This window comes from Caretta caretta, chromosome 1 (genome assembly GCF_965140235.1).
Source record: "Caretta caretta isolate rCarCar2 chromosome 1, rCarCar1.hap1, whole genome shotgun sequence".
Lineage (NCBI taxonomy): Eukaryota > Metazoa > Chordata > Testudines > Cheloniidae > Caretta > Caretta caretta.
The window spans coordinates 315586349-315608101 of NC_134206.1; the positions used below are offsets into that span (position 1 = coordinate 315586349).

General features: G+C 48.5%; 1 protein-coding gene across 1 annotated transcript in view; it reads left to right on the forward strand.

Annotated features, from left to right (window-relative positions):
• Positions 1–15196: 15196 nt before the first annotated feature.
• Positions 15197–21753, forward strand: part of LOC125630653 (mitogen-activated protein kinase 12) — a 78192-nt gene continuing 71635 nt past the window's right edge. Inside the window, exons 1-2 of the mRNA XM_048836877.2 lie at positions 15197–15639; positions 18784–18913. Coding sequence (XP_048692834.1) covers positions 15335–15639; positions 18784–18913 — 435 coding nt within the window. The 5' untranslated portion in view covers positions 15197–15334. The remainder of the gene's footprint in view (positions 15640–18783; positions 18914–21753) is intronic.

Genomic DNA, 21753 nt, shown 5'->3' on the forward strand with positions numbered 1-21753 from the left:
AAGAAGAGAGGATAGTGGATATGTGAGTCAGGTTACAGACAAGTGTGTTTATCAATCATGACAGTTAACATACCACCCCATCCTACTGGTTTTATTTCCTCTGCTTTTCCTACCAACAAAACAGTAGATAAACAGCTATAGGTCAGCTGTAAGTTCTCACTGTAACATCCAAATTGATTGACTTGTAAAATGCAAATTCATGAAAAGAATTCAACTGGCTGATGTTTATTCCATTTCACTTAGTGTTGAAACTGTTATTTATTTAGTGACCAAAAATGTACTCAGTGCTTTACATAACCAATCTGAATGCAAGGACCTAGCCAAGAAGTCACAATAATAGCAAAACCAAAACTCTGGGCAGCATTTCAGGCATGGAAGGGTGTGAAGACAACCATGAAGAGAACAGCATGAAAAGGATTTTTCAGCAGAAAAAAAATGATTTTTGTTTAGTTTTTTAAATAAGGAGAAATAGTGAATGAAATAATTCTATTTCCTTCAGGCAAACCAAGTTCTACTGATTAAAAAAAAAACATGCTTTTTAAAAAAAAGTAGACTAGAAGGAGTATTATGAATGTGCCTAATTAAAGTGGGGAGAGGAAGCTGTTTTAAGAAACAAATCAATTTACACCTAGGAAATACCCTTTAATGATGCAACAAGACAGAGCCTTATTTTATATTTACTGAACTGTTTTTATCGCAAAATGTAAGAATATGGGCAATAGAACTACAGCCTGCAGAGGCAGTGTTAATAAATCTCCTCATTAAAAGCACGTAACTAAGTAGACAGTAAGAATCATGTGCACTTTTAATTTGTTCTGACTGGAAATATACATAATCTATCATTTAAGCAGCTGGGCTGGGAGGGGTTTGCTTTTCCTTCTGAGTTAGAATCACCTCATTTCCACTGGCAGAAATCATGCTGCTGGTTGCCTCGATTGTGGGTGCAGTAGGGTAAAATACCTGAAAATACCCCATCTCCTCTCTCTCTCCTTACCCCACCCCACCCAACCCCGGCTCCAGAGTTGACAGGTTAGCACACAAAGTGGGTAAGGATATCCCAGGAGTGGGTGTGGCTGTGAAATATACTGATTCAGCACCTCTCCCAGGCCTGGGCTGGTGGGGCTACCACTGAGTCCTGACCAGAATTTATAGTTATTATCCCCAGCAGAACCCCACAAGGTGAGCAGAGTTAATCTCCCTGCAGCCATCCTGTAGGGCCAGGGATGAGCCTTCCTCTGGCACAGCTTGTCCCTATGGGTGAAATACGGTGCAAACTAAATTAGCAGCAACTGGGGGAGGAGGCGGCATATAAGAGCTCCTGTACTTATCCCGTGACCCAATCTTCTCTTGTGCCTCTGCACTGCTGGCAACCTTCCAACAGGCTGTGGGTCTGGCCCTTTTAAAAATAAATACATTTTTTGACAATAAGAACCTTGCCACCTATTGCCCATTTGCAAACCTTCCCTTTCTGGAGAAGGGCATTGAGAAGGTGGTGGTGATGTTCACATAGTTAATATGTTACTTTTTAGAACTGGAAATGCCCCCATCTTACTATTGACAGGCCTTGTTTTTGGACTGTATTTAGATCCTTTCAAACAGCACATGTGACTCGTACTTACCATGCAAACCTTATTTCATGGTTACATCCTTCTCCTGCTTTCAGCACAGATGTTTGTTTTATCCACTTATTGTGGCTTGTCATTATACAATCATGGGTATGTCTACACCACAATCGGTGGTGTGATTGCCGCATATGTAGACAGAGCCTAGCTAGCCCAACAGCGGCAGCAACGAAGCCACAGCAGCATAGGCTTCAGTGCACGCCAGCTGCTGACTAAGTACCAAGGGCTCTGGGCAAGCTTTTACAACCTGAGCTGACACCCATGTTACTATGGCTTTGCTGCTATGTAGTCACACTAGCTAAATCAAAGCTAGCTTGGGTATGTCGACACATGCTGCAATCACACCACCAGTTAGAGTGTAGATACGCCCCAAGATTATAAATTCTAGGCGTAGAGGCTGTTTTTTTGTTTCACGTTTATACAACACGTTGGGTCATGGGACCTGATTCCCTGACAGCTGCAACTACTGTAATGCAAATCATTAAGTAATGTGCCAATGCCAGCCACAGCTAAGATCACTCTTTTTTTTTTATTATCCCCAATCAATCTAGTTTAGGACTGGGCTAAGATATAACAGTAGCACTGCCTGGTGAAAGCCACTGCACCGCGCCTGGGGGAGGTCGCTGTGAACTGCGCCCTCCCCGGTACTGACAGCCAGTTGCGACCTGACGTGGTAGTCACCGACGAGGCCCATAAAAAGATCCTCCTCGTTGACGTCACGGTCTCCTTTGAGAACAGGACCCCGGCCTTCCGCAAAGCCCGAGCTCGTAAGCTGGAAAAATATGCCCCCCCCTGGCGGACACCCTGAGAGCGAAGGGCTATGAGGTGCAGATGGGTGCCCTGATCGTCGGAGCCCTAGGTGCCTGGGACCCCTGCAATGAATGTGTGCTGCAGACCTGTGGGATCGGTCGATGCTATGCACAGCTCATGCGGTGCCTCATGGTCTCGGACACCATCCGATGGTCCAGGGACATCAACATTGAACACATCACCGGCCACTGACAGTACCAGGAGGTCTGAGCTGGAACGACATCGTGCATCAGTTACGAGAAAGGGACCGAGAGACTTTTTCCATTGGACCATATGAACTGGAACCATAAACTTACTGAACATTAAATCTCACCAAATGAGGGTAAATCCATCCTCATTATACGCCACACCTGAACATAGCCATTATATGAACAACATAGCCGCCTATCTCAATGTCTGTACTTTGACCCGTTAACCTTTTAACCCCAATCAGGGATATTGCAGATTATGTATTCCTTATGCCATCTGATTCTAAACTGAACTTTGCACCCCTTGATAATCTGTACCTTATTCTCTGATAACTAGACACTTCTACGCTTAAACTCTGTACCATTTTTTTTATTTTAACATCATCTTAGTCTCAGTGATAGATTTCCTTTAACCAGAAGACAATGTCAGACATCCATGTTGATACTATTAGATGTTCCAGCAGCTGTATACTGTTGATCACAAGTGCTGAGACTTGACTGTAAGATCTGGCAGAGGCGGACATAATGTATGTTAGTGTCACTGTTCATTCCTTTCTCAGATATCACAGAAGTGCTTATCAGGCAAATACTCTTCCTCACCACCTCTCACAGTAGTAATTCCTAATCGTTTCAGGGAAGGCTATTTGCTCTTTTGATGGGCTTGTTCTGTATGTCTCCCTGCTTATTGGGAAAAGCCTGTTTTGCATTTGATCTATCCTGTCATTGCACCCAGATGCAACAATATTGGGCATATTATCATTATTTGTAATAGTAACTAAGGGGAAAAGAGCAAGATTTAGCCTTAGGTGTTTGGGAAGGTCTCTACTAGAAAGAGTCAGCCTTTGCTCTAAAATCCTCTGAGCTTCTGGCAAGTGAAAGTTTTGTCCTGCTGCTGGTTCTGTTCATCACACGCTGTCAAATCAACCACATCTCTCTCCCCCCTGACCAAAAAAAAAAAAAAAGTTCTGATGGCATAATTTTGCTAGAGCCTGGAATGGGAAAAAGGGCAATCAGGTGCTGCGATGTACTGTGGAGGGGCCCGCACTCACTATAAAATTAGACACAAGCATATATTTGTTCTAGGTATGCCTGATGTATATAATAGATTGGCTGAAAATTGAATAGGACGCAAACTTACTCCAGTCAGCCAATGACAGTCCCAGCCTACCTCTAACCACCCCAGGTTTCATTGTAGCCAACTCATCCCCTAAAAGTTACCATCCTCTGTTTGTTAGTACATTAATTTTAGTAAAGCAATCTTACTGGAGTCCTGGCTTTTAAAAAAAAAACAGTTCTATATTGTTAATCTAACACTATACACACAGAGATTGTACTACAGTATCTGCCAAACAGGAGTGCAAGTAGGGCGGTACCCTCCAGTACGCAGTACCAGCAAGCGATTTTTAGCGGATATGGGGTACTGGAAAGACTTGGGGCTAGCCCCGCATCTGGAGGGTGGGTGCGGCTGCGCTCTGCTCCTTTGGGGTTAGGGAGGGCATTCATTCTTTAAATGGCTTTAACAGCACAATACATATGCTAACAAACTTAAACAAAGGCTTTGTTTAAATTTGTTAGCATATGTATTGTGCTGTTACCTTGGTCAGGAGTCCTCAAGACGGGAGGGGTGGGGGGGACGGAAGGTGTTTAAACAGCGTTTTTGATTTTGTTTCTCCCCATTGGTCTGAATTATCTATGACATCCATACTGCATCACATCAAGTCCAATTCATTAGAGGAATGCCTCTGCTTGCACTGACCAGAGGATGTTTGGATTCTGTTGTCAGCCCAGTTCTGCAGCTTTACAGGAATCAGGTGTTGTTCCCAGTATACACAGAATTCTTCTTTGCAGCCAAACTAGTCTAACATGCATTTTGTTAAGTGGGACTGGAGCAGCTAAACAAAGAAAACAAATGCCTCATTTTCCAGCTTTGTGGGTGAGAGAAATATAAGTAAAAAGAAAAGGAGTACTTGTGGCACCTTAGAGACTAATGCTCAATGCAATTTATTTGAGCATAAGCTTTCGTGAGCTACAGCTCACTTCATCAGATGCATACTGTGGAAAGTGTAGAAGATCTTTTATACACACAAAGCATGAAAAAATACCTCCCCCCACCCCACTCTCCTGCTGGCAATAGCCCATCCAAAGTGATCACTCTCCCCACAATGTGCACGACAATCAAGTTGGGCCATTTCCAGCACAAATCCAGGTTTTCTCACCCCCCACTCCCCCCCACACAAACCCACTCTCCTGCTGGTAATAGCTTATCTAAAGTGACCACTCTCCTTACAATGTGTATGATAATCAAGGTGGGCCATTTCCAGCACAAATCCAGGGTTTAACAAGAACGTGGGGGTGGGGGGGTTCCTCAGATGTTCTTGTCAAACCCTGGACCTGTGCTGGAAATGGCCCACCCCAACCACCACACACACTGCAAGGAGAGTGGCCACCTCAGACAAGCCACTACCAGCAGGAGAGTGGGTCCAAGTGCGCGTGCGGGGGGGCGAGAAAACCTGGACCCGTGCTAGAATTGGCCCAACCTGACCATCACACACATTGCAAGGAGAAAAGGAGTACTTGTGGTGCTTTGTGTGTATAAAAGATCTTCTACACTTTCCACAGTATGCATCCGATGAAGTGAGCTGTAGCTCACGAAAGCTTATGCTTAAATAAATTGGTTAGTCTCTAAGGTGCCACAAGTACTCCTTTTCTTTTTGCGAATACAGACTAACACGGCTGTTACTCTGAAACCTGAGAAATATAAGTGAAGATTATAATGCTGATGGCCTTAAACCAGCTGTCTCAGGAATCTGCCAAGAACTTTGCCGAAAAATATGTTCCTCTTCTTAGCAATGGAGCTAAGACTTATCACACATCTGCCCACCTTTATTCGAATGAAGCGCCTTCTGATCTGACAGCTCAGGCATTGTCAGTTTCATCCAGAACAATTTACAAACTTGGAACCTAATCCCCTGTAAACCCTTAATCATTTGATCAAGCCCATTGAAGACAATGGGACTATTTGCATGACTATGGACCACTTTTGTGAACTGGTAAGAGTTTCAGGAGTCTGCTCCTATAAAGGAAGTTGAATCCCCCATTGAAACGCAATGTTTGGGTACAATACCATAAAGCACTTTAGGATACAGTTCTACTTAAAATTTGTCTTTTAATAAGTCATACAAATGCTGAAATGGCTCCTCAGCCAAATCTCATATTCCATATAAATAGACTGAATACTACATATTTGTGAGTAGTTAAGTGAGTAGTTAAGCATGATGATGTTTGTATATATATATATAAAGGGGGGTGTCAGAGAGGACGGGGAGAGCGTAGGGGCCCTGGGCTGGGTGGGGAGGAGTCACATGGAGGGTCATGTGGGGAGGTCACGTGCCCCCCCTTGTATCCCTCCAATGAGTGCAGTACCAGCAAGAAATGATTTCTACTTGCACCACTGCTGCCAAATGTCAGAAAGTCTATAGTTTCCATGTTCATTAAAATAGTGAGTCAAGCAGGTCAGCTATCAGTAGAAAATGGCCATGGAAAAATATCTATGTTGTGAAAGGATGTCAGAGCTCTTCTGGTGTGGCTGCAAATTAATTTACAATGTGTCTCCACAAACAAGTTGGAAAGCCTATTTTTCTCCTGTGTCTGACATCTAAATCATCAAATGAAAAGAGGTGGGGCTGTTTTTCCAAACTTGTTATTTACACATGAAGGGGAACGGACCCTTGGCAACTACCAAAAAGGTGAAAGGAATGATCAACTTGTCCACAGGTGGAGTTTGAGAGCCCATTTTGAGCTATGCCACAAATAGAACTCCAGTGACAGCTAGCCTGAATTATCTAACCTCAGCAACATTGCTTAGGGGTGAAGTCAGACAAAACAAAGGGTTTACCAGCTCCCAAAGGAAAAGAATGTTAATTATATTCACACAGAGAAAATGTAGAACATTTATAAAAGTAGGTGTTTGCTCTACACATACCTTACTGCAGTGGTCCCCAAACTGTGGGGCATGCCCCCCCTACGGGGGTGGAGGAGGAACATTCAGGGGGGCACGTGGTGGAGCCCAGGCCAGCCCCCACAGGGGCAAGGCTCAGACCAGCCACACTCCACCCAGTCCAGCTCCATCTCCAGTCACAACTCCTTCCCCAGCTGTAGTTTTGCTCCGCCCCAGCCAACCTCCGGCCCCAGCTGCAGCTCCACTCTGCTCCGTCCCCAGCCCAGCTCTGACTTCAGCTCAAGCTCCTCTGCTGAGCCAACTGTATGAAGCGGAGTGGGGGTGCGGACAGATTCCATTACTGGCAAGGGAAGGGTGCGACAGATAAAGTTTGGGCATCATGGCCGTACTAAAGAAGTACTGTCAAGGTGCTTAAACTTCATATACTTGTACTGAAATTGTTCTAAGCTGCTGTAGGCACATTTTCTTGCAAATGTGCACCAGGCCGCTTGCACTGAAAGACTGTATAAGTCAAGTGTAGGTTGGGGCTTTTTTATTATTATTTTAAAATGTTGTAATTTGGAGTGTGCTCCTGGGATAAGGCTGAACAGCAGCAAGCACAATCCAGTGGTGTAGATGTGCAAAGGGACTTAAAGCTCACTTTTGCACTCCCTGCTCTAACTTACACCAGGGGGCAATGGCAAATAGAAGGCCAAAAAACAACCAAGCACTGACACAGCACAAAGAAAAGGAGTACTAGTGGCACCTTAGAGACTAACCAATTTATTTGAGCATAAGCTTTCGTGAGCTACAGCTCACTTGCATTCCATGAAGTGAGCTGTAGCTCACGAAAGCTTATGCTCAAATAAATTGGTTAGTCTCTAAGGTGCCACTAGTACTCCTTTTCTTTTTGCGAATACAGACTAACACGGCTGCTACTCTGAAACCTGACATAGCACAAAAGCAGCTAGTGCAACCCAGCAGCAGGAAGGGGAAATGGCATAACAACCCCTCCATATGGTGCTGAAGAATTACCCTCACACAGCAGTGGTGCCTGCTGCCCCAGGTAAGACTTCTTATCTGTCTACACAGTCTTTCCACTGCTAGCGCAAGTGCCTTTGCAGCTTCTGCCACCTAATACTGCTATCATGCGGGTCTCTGTTTCATTGACTCCACAGAGACAATTCTCTTTCAATTTACATCCTCTTACTCCAACATAATGCCAGTAACTGCAGTGGATTCATGATTTACTCTGAGGTAACTATGAGCAGAGTTTAGGTCCGTTTCTCATTTTAAATCAAAATTGAAAATAAACCTTTTCTCCCTTGCCTATAACTTTTCATTTCTTCCCCGCTCTATTGCTATTTTTACTTTTTATCCCCAAACACTTCAAAGAGTCAAACGCAGTTGCAGGTTAGATAACACATATTATATGAAATAAAGCTGGATCGGAAATGGTGTAGTGTAAGCCCTTTGTGCATACATTAAAGAGAAGCCTGGGATGTAGAAATTCATAGTTAAGGTTCTTTGTTTGTCCTTAACTTAACCATTGTGCAAAGGTGTACCACAGTACAGGTCTACCAAGCCTCCCACCGGAGGTGGTATTACCCCATATTACAGACCCATTCCCCAATAAGCCTCTAATTTTCTCGAGTTAGTTTTTGCTCCCCACTCTCTGGTTCTAGGCTCCGCTGCCACAGCAAAGACCCTGTGGTGCTCCAGAAGCATCAGAGCAATGGACTTCCCAGTGAAAATTATCAGACTTGGGAATTTTCCCTTAGCTTTGCACTTACAGGGTTTGCGACCCACGCAAGTAAGACCCTTACTGCAACAGAAACAATTCAGTCAAACAAAAACTTGAGAACAATGGATTTTGAGCACCATATGCAGTAAGACAGGTCTCAGTGAAAGCAGAAAGGAAAGTGAGTTCTTGAGACATTGAATCCTGAAAACCACATTTGTAACAAGATTCAGCACGTGGAATGTGCATATTTTGCATAGTATGGGAAAGCTGGCACAGGTTACATGAGAAATGAAAAAATACCATCTGAACATACCTGGTGTCAGTGATACAAGATTGGCAGGGAATGGCAAGATGGCGTCTGATGGTGTTATACTCAGGAAGAGGAACACACAAATGTGATGTAGGAATTACGCTGGATCCCCTAACACTTCCTCCATTTCCTTTTTAATCTTATCCCAGGTTGACCCCTGTACCTGGTATGGGCCCTGGTCCTCCCTTATCCATTTATCCAAAAAATCCTTTACCCTGGCTTGCCAGAACCCACAACTACCATCACGAGAGTTCGCGATACCCCCTCCAAGCAGCTGCGCGGACTGTTGGGGAGGGGGACTTACAGGCTGCCACTCACCTATCCAATGCGATGCATCCGAGTCACCGGCACCAAGATGTTAGGGGGCTTATTCCTTCACCCACTTACTTCCCTGGTCCTTCTCGCATGAACAGAGAGCAACAATACCCGAAGTCCAAAGGTGCAAACAATTCGATGTTTATTGGGGTGAACTTCCAGCAAGCATGATTCCAGTTTCCTTCCTTAGTATCCTCCTTCCCAGCTCTGACACCACAAAGCCTTACACCTGTGTCCCTGTTCCCATTCCTGCCCTTAGCCAAACATGATTCCAACTTCCTTACTCCCATTCCCTGTTCCCATTTCCCCCTTTAGCAAAACATGATTCCAATTTTCTTACCCCCATTCCCTGTTCCCATCTCACACACCCACATGCCCACCCCCACCCACACCCAGTCACTTCCTCATTGACTACAGATTATATAGTAAAACTTGAGTTCTGCTTAGCTATACCTTAACCAATCATTTTCCTGAAATTTAACTAACCAATCCTAACATATTGTAACATGATTATGTAACCAATTATATCCCACCACCTTAATTAGTTTACACCCAGCAAAATTAATTATACAGCAGACAGGAACAATCACAGAACCAGACAGAGATTATACAGACAAACAACAGCAAAGTGGGAACTATAATGACAAAACAATACAGAAGTGAGGATTTCACATCCCAGCTATTGATAAGTGAGTTCTTGCCAGACAGGATGCTATCAAACTAAGTTTCCTTTTACATTTTCTAGGCACTTCCCTTTCTCTGGAGGTGATAGGAATACAATCCTGTCCTGATAGTGCCTAACAGCCCAATAGCACCTTATTTCAATGTGACTAGTTTGGAATGTGAGGATGTGACCATTCGCTTCCCAGCTTATGGCTGCCTCTGCTGCTTAGCCAAAGGCCTGAGCCTAAGCACAGGGCCACAAACTGTCACAGTAAGAGAAGGCCCTTACACCGGCAGACAGTGATTTCTTTCTTTTATACCTCTATCACTAGCCAAGTGATAAGAATACACCTAAATTCTTAGAGTATAGGCCTTTACAGACAGGCCTGAATATCTATATCCTAACAGTGCCTAACCACGACATCAAGCTGATGATAGGCAACTTCAATGCACAAATCGGCAACAACTTTATTGGCTGGGAAGGAATCATAAGCACAGTAGTGGAAGGCATCGGAATCGATAATGGCTAATGGCTCTTGAAAGTCTGTGGCATGAACACCCTAAAGATAGAAGGTAGTCTCTTCCAACTCAAGAGGATTCACAAGCTTACATGGAGATCACCAGACAATGTAACTGTCAACCGGACAGACCATGTGTGTATATCTAAGAGATGGGCATCTTCTTTGAGGCATGTCAGAGTCAGCAGAAGTGCAGATATTAGCTCAGATTATCTTTTAGTGGCCATGTTACATCTTAAACTAAAAAAGACCATGAAGCTGGTCAAAAGAATGTTATAGCAACAGAGAAGTTCAATGACAAAGAAATGCAGATCAGATTCCAGATTGCACTTAGCAACCATTCTAATGTTTTAAAGTACCAGGCATAGGCGCTGGAACTAGGGATTCTGGGGGTGCAGCAGCACCTCTTCGCTTGAAGTGATTTCCTTCACATACAACACTTATAGTTTGGCTCTCAGCACCCCCACTACATAAATTGTTCCAGCACCCCTGATATCAGGCTGATGAAAGCCTGGAAGACAGATGGTCAAACTGGAAGATGGTACTTGAGACAGCAGAGGAAGTAGTAGGCCATCAGAGAGGGTCAAAGAAAGATACATGGATTACATCTGGAACATGGTCAGTGACTGATGAGCTGAAAGCTCTGAAGGCAAAAAAGGAACAGTGCAAGACACAGGCAGAACTCTTAGAGGAGTTTACGAGATACAGAGAAAAGGACATAGAAATTAAGAAGAGATGCAGGCAAGATAGAAATGCCTCGGTTCAGGAGAAGGCTGCAGAGGCAGAAGAAACAGCACAGAGGGGAGATTTCAAGCAGCTCCATAGAATAGCTGGCTGTATTTCAAGGAATCCCTGTTGAGGTTACAGGGACAAACCATCCCGATGAGTCGAAAGAATAGTAAATATGGCAGGCGACCAGCTTGGCTTAACGGTGAAATCCTAGCGGATCTTAAACATAAAAAAGAAGCTTACAAGAAGTGGAAGGTTGGACATATGACCAGGGAAGAGTATAAAAATATTGCTCGGGCATGTAGGAATGAAATCAGGAGGGCCAAATCGCACTTGGAGCTGCAGCTAGCAAGAGATGTCAAGAGTAACAAGAAGGGTTTCTTCAGGTATGTTGGCAACAAGAAGAAAGCCAAGGAAAGTGTGGGCCCCTTACTGAATGAGGGAGGCAACCTTGTGACAGAGGATGTGGAAAAAGCTAATGTGCTCAATGCTTTTTTTGCCTCTGTCTTCACTAACAAGGACAGCTCCCAGACTGCTGCGCTGGGCATCACAACATGGGGAGTAAATGGCCAGCCCTCCGTGGAGAAAGAGGTGGTTAGGGACTATTTAGAAAAGCTGGACGTGCACAAGTCCATGGGGCCGGACGAGTTGCATCCGAGAGTGCTAAAGGAATTGGCGGCTGTGATTACAGAGCCATTGGCCATTATCTTTGAAAACTCGTGGCAAATGGGGGAAGTCCCAGATGACTGGAAAAAGGCTAATGTAGTGCCTATCTTTAAAAAAGGGAAGAAGGAGGATCCTGGGAACTACAGGCCAGTCAGCCTCACCACAGTCCCCGGAAAAATCATGGAGCAGGTCCTCAAGGAATCAATCCTGAAGCACTTACATGAGAGGAAAATGATCAGGAACAGTCAGCATGGATTCACCAAGGGAAGGTCATGCCTGACTAATCTAATTGCCTTCTATGATGAGATTACTGGTTCTGTGGATGAAGGGAAAGCAGTGGATGTATTGTTTCTTGACTTTAGCAAAGCTTTTGACACGGTCTCCCACAGTATTCTTGTCAGCAAGTTAAAGAAGTATGGGCTGGATGAATGCACTATAAGGTGGGTAGAAAGTTGGCTAGATTGTCGGGCTCAACGGGTAGTGATCATGGCTCCATGTCTAGTTGGCAGCCGGTGTCAAGTGGAGTGCCCCAGGGGTCGGTCCTGGGCCGGTTTTGTTCAATATCTTCATAAATGGTCTGGAGGATGGTGTGGATTGCACTCTCAGCAAATTTGCGGATGATAGTAAACTGGGAGGAGTGGTAGATACGCTGGAGGGGAGGGATAGGATACAGAAGGACCTAGACAAATTGGAGGATTGGGCCAAAAGAAATCTGATGAGGTTCAATAAGGATAAGTGCAGGGTCCTGCACTTAGGACGGAAGAACCCAATGCACAGCTACAGATTAGGGACCGAATGGCTAGGCAGCAGTTCTGCGGAAAAGGACCTAGGGGTGACAGTGGACAAGAAGCTGGATATGAGTCAGCAGTGTGCCCTGTTGCCAAGAAGGCCAATGGCATTTTGGGATGTATATATAGGGGCATAGCGAGCAGATCGAGGGACGTGATCGTCCCCCTCTATTTGACATTGGTGAGGCCTCATCTGGAGTACTGTGTCCAGTTTTGGGCCCCACACTACAAGAAGGATGTGGATAAATTGGAGAGAGTCCAGCGAAGGGCAACAAAAATTATTAGGGGTCTGGAACACATGACTTATGAGGAGAGGCTGAGGGAACTGGGATTGTTTAGTCTGCAGAAGAGAAGAATGAGGGGGGATTTGATAGCTGCTTTCAACTACCTGAGAGGTGGTTCCAGAGAGGATGGTTCTAGACTATTCTCAGTGGTAGAAGAGGACAGGACAAGGAGTAATGGTCTCAAGTTGCAGTGGGGGAGGTTTAGGTTGGATATTAGGAAAAACTTTTTCACTAGGAGGGTGGTGAAACACTGGAATACGTTACCTAGGGAGGTGGTAGAATCTCCTTCCTTAGAAGTTTTTAAGGTCAGGCTTGACAAAGCCCTGGCTGGGATGATTTAATTGGGGATTGGTCCTGCTTTGAGCAGGGGGTTGGACTAGATGACCTCCTGAGGTCCCTTCCAACCCTGATATTCTATGATTCTATGAATAGCGAAAGACATTTAAGGAAGAACCAGACTGTAACAGGTAGTGCCCAGCGGGGACTCTCATGGACATGTGTTGAAAATGCGTGAAGAACAAGCCAGCCAGTGGAACGAACACTTCCATTCTATACTAAACTGTCCAGACCTGATGATCACACACAGCTTGGAGAGAAATGCCAATGATAAGTTAGAAATAGAAGAGACCAATAACATCCAATGAAATTAAAGCAACCATCAAAGGACTTAAACAGGGGAAAGATCCTGCGGTTTACAGGATTCAAGCAGAGGTAATAAAGGCTGGAGGCAAAATTCTGACTGAGCAGCTAACAAAACTCTGTTACAAAATATGGGTAAAGTAACAAGTGCCACAAGACTGGAAAGATGGTACCATTGTGGCATTGCCAAAAAAGACTTATCTAAGTGCACAAGCTGGAGAGATATTGTATGGCTATCAGTCCCAGGCAAAGAACTGGCTACTTTTATGCTGAATAGAATGAAGGTGGCAGTGGATGAAAGATTACAAGAAAAGTCTGGGTTCTCTCCAGGTAGGTCATACTATGAACAGATATTCACTCTTTGACAGATCATCGAAAAAGCTACTGGTTGGTAACACCCCTTCTTAATTAATTCTATCTATTTTAAAGAAAGCAGTGTCCACAGAGAGACCCTGTGGAATATTGCTAGAAGTTATGGGATACCAGACAAGCTTATCAACATAATATGATGGAAGGAGATATAAATTAAGATGAGATACAGGCCTAAGTGAGTGGTTTGATATTGTGAGTGGAGTCAGACAAGGGTGCATGTTATCACCAAACTTCTTGGCATTAGCAATAAACTGGGTGATGAAGCGAGCAACAAAAGGCATCATGGACAGTGTAAAATGGGTTAGCAGAGATGAGTTTACATGACCTTGACTTTGCCGACAACATTGCTTTACTAAATATGACATGGAACTGAAGGATTACCCTTACATCAGAGGTAAAACAGGAAGCAGCAAAAATTGGATTGAAAGTAAATGCATACAAAACCAAGATGATGAAGGTAGGAAACTGGACAACTGATACAAAGATGTACACTGATGGAAAATAAATTGAACAGGTAGAAGAGTTCTGCTATCTGGGGAGCATGATGACATTTGAAGGTGGTTGTGATAAAGATATTCATACGAGATTAGGAAAAGCAAAGACCACTTTTGGAAGGATGAACAACATCTGGCCTGACAACCATCTTTATACCAAACTAAGGGTCAGATTATACCATACAATTATACTGAGCATGCTACTGTATGGAGCAGAGACTTGGCCAATGACAATTGCTATCAAAAAGAGACTGGAAGCTACCCACCATAGATGGCTAAGGAAGACACGACACATTTCATGGGAAGACAAAATAACAAATGAGAGAGTAAGGGAGCTGACAGAGCAGGACATGCTAGAAAATATTAGCAAAGAAAGAAGACACAGGTGGTTGAGACGTGACACTGTGTGGAAGATGGGAGACATGCTAAGTAGAAAGCATTGAATTGGTTACCTGTGGGAGGAGAGAGAAAGCGAGAAAAGTCAAGCAAGAACTGGCAGAAGTTGGCGGTGGGCAGCTTCGAGTCTCTTTTTGTTAGCAATTGTCATTGGCCAACTTACGGAAGTTACAAAAGTTATACAACTAAAATATATACCAAATTTCACTGCAAACCCACCTTGCTTTTGGTTATTCTCCTCTACTTAGGTCTGTGCAATGTTTATCTAGGATCAAACTGCTCCCAGGGACAAACCCATGGGCTCCATACAGGCAACTAAATGGATTAGCCGGTAGGTACCAGTTTGCAGGATTGGTTGGTGCCTTACAAACGGCTCTTGGTAGGAACCTTCTTTGTAATGCAGAGTGCAAACCTTGCCTTCTTCCTTGTCTTGTTGCTTGCATGTTCCAGCACACTCTATTTAAATAAGAGTGTGCGATTCAGATATTCCCCCCCTTCCTCCCCGACACTCACACACACTGGTTTTTTTATAAGAACTTTTCAGAGAGGGAATCTTACATAGCTGGAAGGTTGCCTTCAAATACAGCAGCTTTCACTGAAACAGGCTAGAAGTGGCTTTTTGGAAGGGGAGGGGTGTGTGCAGAGATATCTCACCACGTGATCTGAAACAAAAAGGCCAGTTTTTAGTTGGTTTGAGAAAGCCGAGCAGCTCCTCCCTAGCCCCTGGGCCCAGCCTTGCCACCAGGCAGCAACCACACACAGGAGAGTTATTTATCTGTCACAAAGCAGGCAGCCCCCAGATGCGGGGAGGGGGGTTCATTCACGGTGACTCCAGCAGGCCCTCCTCCTCTGAGAGGGCATGCTTGGGGCGGAGGGGAAAGAGAAAGCAGGAGCCACATTCAATCTCCGTGAAGAGAGGGACACCCCCCCACACACACATACACCTCGGGAGCGCTTCCAAGCCCAGCCCCTCGCAGCCGCCGCAGCTCCCTTCTCTCTGCTCCTCAGGGCTCTTTGTTGGAAGGCGCCGACAGGGGGCTGGGTCACCATGTCCTCCGCCAAGAAAGGCTTTTACCGGCAGGAAATCACCAAAACCTTATGGGAGGTGCGGGAGCGCTACCGGGACCTGCAGCCGGTGGGCTCTGGAGCCTACGGCGCTGTCTGGTGAGTGAGGCAGGGGGTGGGTCTCCCCTCCCCAGGAAACCCCCTGGCCGGGCGGGGCCCCCTGGTCCCCGCAGCGCGCCCCGGCTAGGAGGGGGCTGGGGGGAGGGGGGGTGCCTGCGCCCCCCGGCTAGGAGGGGGCTGGGGGGTGCCTGCGCCCCCCGGCTAGGAGGGGGCTGGGGGGAGGGGGGGTGCCTGCGCGCCCCGGCTAGGAGGGGGCTGGGGGGAGGGGGGGTGCCTGCGCGCCCCGGCTAGGAGGGGGCTGGGGGGAGAGGGGGGGTGCCTGCGCGCCCCGGCTAGGAGGGGGCTGGGGGGAGAGGGGGGGTGCCTGCGCGCCCCGGCTAGGAGGGGGCTGGGGGGAGAGGGGGGGTGCCTGCGCGCCCCGGCTAGGAGGGGGCTGGGGGGAGAGGGGGGGTGCCTGCGCGCCCCGGCTAGGAGGGGGCTGGGGGGAGAGGGGGGGTGCCTGCGCGCCCCGGCTAGGAGGGGGCTGGGGGGAGAGGGGGGGTGCCTGCGCGCCCCGGCTAGGAGGGGGCTGGGGGGAGGGGGGGTGCCTGCGCCCCCCGGCTAGGAGGGGGCTGGGGGGTGCCTGCGCGCCCCGGCTAGGAGGGGGCTGGGGGGAGGGGGGGTGCCTGCGCGCCCCGGCTAGGAGGGGGCTGGGGGGAGGGGGGGTGCCTGCGCGCCCCGGCTAGGAGGGGGCTGGGGGGAGGGGGGGTGCCTGCGCGCCCCGGCTAGGAGGGGGCTGGGGGGAGAGGGGGGGTGCCTGCGCGCCCCGGCTAGGAGGGGGTTGGGGGGAGAGGGGGGGTGCCTGCGCGCCCCGGCTAGGAGGGGGCTGGGGGGAGAGGGGGGGTGCCTGCGCGCCCCGGCTAGGAGGGGGCTGGGGGGAGAGGGGGGGTGCCTGCGCGCCCCGGCTAGGAGGGGGCTGGGGGGAGAGGGGGGGTGCCTGCGCGCCCCGGCTAGGAGGGGGCTGGGGGGAGAGGGGGGGTGCCTGCGCGCCCCGGCTAGGAGGGGGCTGGGGGGAGAGGGGGGGTGCCTGCGCGCCCCGGCTAGGAGGGGGCTGGGGGGAGAGGGGGGGTGCCTGCGCGCCCCGGCTAGGAGGGGGCTGGGGGGAGAGGGGGGGTGCCTGCGCGCCCCGGCTAGGAGGGGGCTGGGGGGAGAGGGGGGGTGCCTGCGCGCCCCGGCTAGGAGGGGGCTGGGGGGAGAGGGGGGGTGCCTGCGCGCCCCGGCTAGGAGGGGGCTGGGGGGAGAGGGGGGGTGCCTGCGCGCCCCGGCTAGGAGGGGGCTGGGGGGAGAGGGGGGGTGCCTGCGCGCCCCGGCTAGGAGGGGGCTGGGGGGAGAGGGGGGGTGCCTGCGCGCCCCGGCTAGGAGGGGGCTGGGGGGAGAGGGGGGGTGCCTGCGCGCCCCGGCTAGGAGGGGGCTGGGGGGAGGGGGGGTGCCTGCGCGCCCCGGCTAGGAGGGGGCTGGGGGGAGGGGGGGGTGCCTGCGTCCCCCGGCTAGGAGGGGGCTGGGGGGAGGGGGGGGGTGCCTGCGCGCCCCGGCTAGGAGGGGGCTGGGGGAGGGGGGGGTGCCTGCGCGCCCCGGCTAGGAGGGGGCTGGGGGGAGAGGGGGGGTGCCTGCGCGCCCCGGCTAGGAGGGGGCTGGGGGGAGGGGGGGGTGCCTGCGCGCCCCGGCTAGGAGGGGGCTGGGGGAGGGGGGGGGTGCCTGCGCGCCCCGGCTAGGAGGGGGCTGGGGGGAGGGGGGGGGTGCCTGCGCGCCCCGGCTAGGAGGGGGCTGGGGGGAGGGGGGTGCCTGCGTCCTCCGGCTAGGAGGGGGCTGCCCACTGCCTGCGCGCCCCAGCCGCGGGAGCCGGGCTAGCGGCCCCCGCACAGCCAGGGACTTTGCCCGCCCTGGCGCCGCAGGCAGCTCCTGGGGGAGGCGGCTCGGTTCCCTGGCTCGCGGGGACAGCGCGCCAGTTCCGCGGCCACTTTCGCTTTAATTCCTTCCAACTTTTTGTTCGGGCTGCCCCGGCCCGGCCCCCGCTCCCCTCGGTGGCGGTGTCATTGCAGCCAATTCTGATGGGCGGCAGTTTGTGATATCGCACCGCTCCTGTGCGGGGGGAAGGTGCTGGCTCTGCCCAGCCCCGCTTTGTCCCGCCCCGTTTCCTGCTTTGCGCTGGACTCCACGCCCATTTGCCCAGCTAGCCTGGGGTAGGGTGACCAGCTGTCCTGATTTTATAATGACAGTCCGGATTTTGGGGTCTTTTTCTTATATAGGTTCCTCTTACCCCCGCTCCTCCCATCCCCTGTCCCCTTTTTTCACACTTGCTGTCTGGTCCCCCTAGCCCCCCGGGGCTTTCTGCTGCGAAGTTGCAAGGAAAGCCCAGAGCAGACAGTTCTGCAATAACCTGCCCCTAGGGGAAATCTCTTCCTCAAGGGCCAGAGGAAGCAAGCTTCTGCCCTGAAGCATGAGGGTTTCTGTCCCTTCTGTTTTTCTTGTCCTGCCTATGGTAACTTTGCATGTTTCCATGTTCCCATCCATAGAACTGCTCAAGCGTTTTCCCAACCACCCTAAAGTCTTGCCCTCTGTGGTGTCCTGTGGCAGTTAGTTCCACAGTTACAGGGTCCTGTAAAACTGAATTTCGCTATGATCCTTTTGCATTTCTACTTCATAAAAATGTTCCACTGTTTATTAGAATATGAGAGCTGATTGACCTCTGTGCCATCCATTACTTTATAGACTTCTGCTGTGGCTCATCTGACATGGCTAAGGGAAATGGTTTATTTTGTAGCCAATTCTTAATTTCCCCTCTTTCTACCTTTACCAAAAATCCTTTCTTAGTCCAATAAAATATAGTGGAATTAAGACATCTCTCTTTTTCCTGCCTAAATGTTCCCATTTACAGTTTTCTAATTCTAGCTTCTTATCGTCAAAGGGTCTGGGAGCATGCTAGAGTCTCAATATCCTTGTGAGGTACTTAGGGAGTTATTATCCCCACTTTACAGTAGGATAAACAAAGGCACAGAGCGGTTATGTGACTTTGCCTCTGTCACATGGCAGAGAACAGCCACACACCAGCAGTCCTCTAACCTATTGTTCAGTGCATCTTTGGTGGCAGGACTTGCAGCATCACTCCAATCATCACTCACAAACTCTATTCTTGTTCTCTTAAAGCTCAGCTATTGATGGAAGAAATGGCACCAAAGTGGCTATCAAGAAACTGTACCGCCCATTTCAGTCCGAACTCTTTGCCAAACGAGCCTACCGGGAACTGCGCCTCCTGAAACACATGAAGCATGAAAATGTGAGTTTAGTCACTGGCATATCCCCTCGAGTCTGCAGCTTGCACAACAAAATGCGTACACGCCACCATGCACACTGCCTGATCCACTGCCCCCCTTCCTCCACTATGCCCATAATCTGCCAAGGTAGATATGCCCTTGCACAATATCATCTGTAATTTAGCTGTATCGGAGGTTTTTAGCCATGTATTACTAAAAGTCCTGATAAAGAGCAAAGCCATCAGTGGGTCAGCATACAAAATCTGATGATGGGGTGTGTGTGTGTGTGTGCCATCAGAGAGGAGCCATCAAAAAGTGACTACCACTTCTATTGTCTGCATGATCATACATTTGTAACACTTGTCTTTCCTTCCTTTGTGGCTGCTCCACTGTCTGTGGCTACCCTGAAGATTGTAAACTGCGAGGGTTAGGATTTTTCTGTGTGTCTATGCAAAGCCTAGCACATTTGGGGCACTACCTCCTAATACAAACAAATCAATAAATATACACATATATACATTGTAACCTATACTGTGAATATGCCTGTCTCCAGCAATGGAAGGCTTGTTGGAGTGGAGGGATATATGAGTAGCTTTGAGGATCAATTTAGGGTTGATTTGGAAGAGAGTAAAATGGTTTTGAGAGGAGCAGCAGTCAAGGCTGGCATTATTGGTGGACATACGGGATGGGGGAAGTGATAAGAGATAAGTGAATAGGGAGAGGTAGAATTGTGAAGAGCCATGAAGACTAAGGATATGTCTACACTAGAAACTTCAAAGTGTTGCCGCGTGAGTGCTCCCACGGCAGCGCTTTGACATGTGTGTGTGATCATGCACGATGGTAATCCACCTCCACGAGGAGAATAGCTCTCCCAGCGCTCGGAGCCTGTCCACACTAGCACTTTAAAACGCTCAAAGTTGCTGCGCTCAGAGGGGTGACTTTTCACACCTCTGAGCCAGCAAGTTAGAGCACTATAAAATGTAAGTGTAGACGAGCCTTTAGAGTAACATTTTCAAAAATGCCTAAGAAATTTAAGAGCCTTAGTCCTACTGATTTTCAATGAGATTTAGGCTCCTAAATGCCTATGGCAGTGGTTCCCAAACTTGTTCCGCCGCTTGTGCAGGGAAAGCCCCTGCTGGGCCGAGCCGGTTTGTTTACAGTCCACAGGTTCGGCTGATCATGGCTCCCAGTGGCTGCAGTTCGCTGCTCCAGGCCAGTGGGAGCTGCTGGAAGTGGCGCGGGCCGAGGGACATACTTGCTGCCGCTTCCAGCAGCTCCCATTGGCCTGGAGCAGCGAACCACGGCCACTGGGAGCCGCGATCGGCTGAACCTGTGGACGCGGCAGGTAAACAAACCGGCCCAGCCCGCCAGGGGCTTTCCCTGCACAAGCAGCGGAACAAGTATGGGAACCACTGGTCTACGGTCAGGGCTACTCTCAAAAGTTAAGTTGACCTAGCTGTGTCGCTCAGGAATGTGAAAAATCTACACCACTAATTGATGTAGTTAAGATGACCTACCCCCCAGTATAGACAGCATTACGTCGACCTAGTTACTGCCTTTTGGGGAGGTGGATTATCTGCACTAATGGGAGAACCCTTCCCTTTGCCATAGTGTGTGTCTACACTGAAGCACCACAGTGGTGCAGCTTCAATGTGCACTGGCAGCACTGTAGTGTTTCAAGTGTAAACAAGCCCTAAGTCACTTTTGAAAATGTCATTTAGGCGCTTCTTGAAAATTTTACCTAAAAGGAAAAGCTTGAATTGGAGATGTTGAAGAGTGATTAGAGAGGTAATAGGAGAACCAGGAAAGGACAGTGGCAAAGGTTTCAAGGAGAGCATGATCAACTGTACCCAAGTGGCAGAAAGGTAAGGACAACAGGTGGAGGCCAGGGCCTTAAATGTAGCCAGGAAGAAATTGTAGAGACTTGGGTGAGCGGAAGGTTGATAGAGTGAAGGGGTTGAAGCCAGACTGGAAGGGGCCCAAGATGGAGGATCAACATAATGGCTACAAATGGCATGTTCCATGGGTTTAGAGGGGAAGGAAGGGAGGAGATTGAGACATGTTGGAAAGAGAGGGAGGGTGGGGTAACTGGCAAAACATTTGAGGATGTGGGACATCAGACCATGCTTTTAATTTGGGAGGAGCAGATTGCTTGAAAAGAGCAAGAGCTAGTGCAGGAGGGAGAGTGGGGGCAAGGGAGGTTAATGGCTTGGAATAGCCAATCCTTGTCATTTAAAATGATGGCATTGGCACTTAGGACACAGCACCAACACTGTCTGAGTTCAGTTTTAAAACTAATCTGTGAAATACCTTGGTTCCCTGTCTAGATGAATCAGACTACTTTAGACTTACAAACCCACTAGTGTCTGTCCCTCAGGCATTTTAGCCTTAAGCCTCCTTTTATAATTTATGGTCAATTCATTTCACTCACTGCACCCCTAAAGTAATTGTGTTCTGCTATTAGCAGCTAGCATTTTATATGTTCAAAGTGCTGTTCAGTTAATGTTTGTACATCACGTAGGCCTTTTCAGTACATTTGGAACATTCACAAAGCACTCTGACTGAACACTTAGAAGATGATGGACTCATGCAATTACCAAGTGTCCATCATAGCTGGGTGATTTTTTCCCCCAGTTTCTCAGCGTAATCTGTCCTTCACTTGGCTAGTGTTTTTCAGCTGCTGTCTTTGTGCTGTATATGCCCTTTGGGATAGTAATCTTGAACTCTTCCATGTGCTACTTGATAATTAAAGACTCTAGAAGAGAGCAGACTCTGGGGATGTGATCTCAATCCATAAAAGGCTTAAGAATAACTATATACGAAGAAAAGGAGTAATTTAAGGTCTCAGAAGGGAAATCAAGGA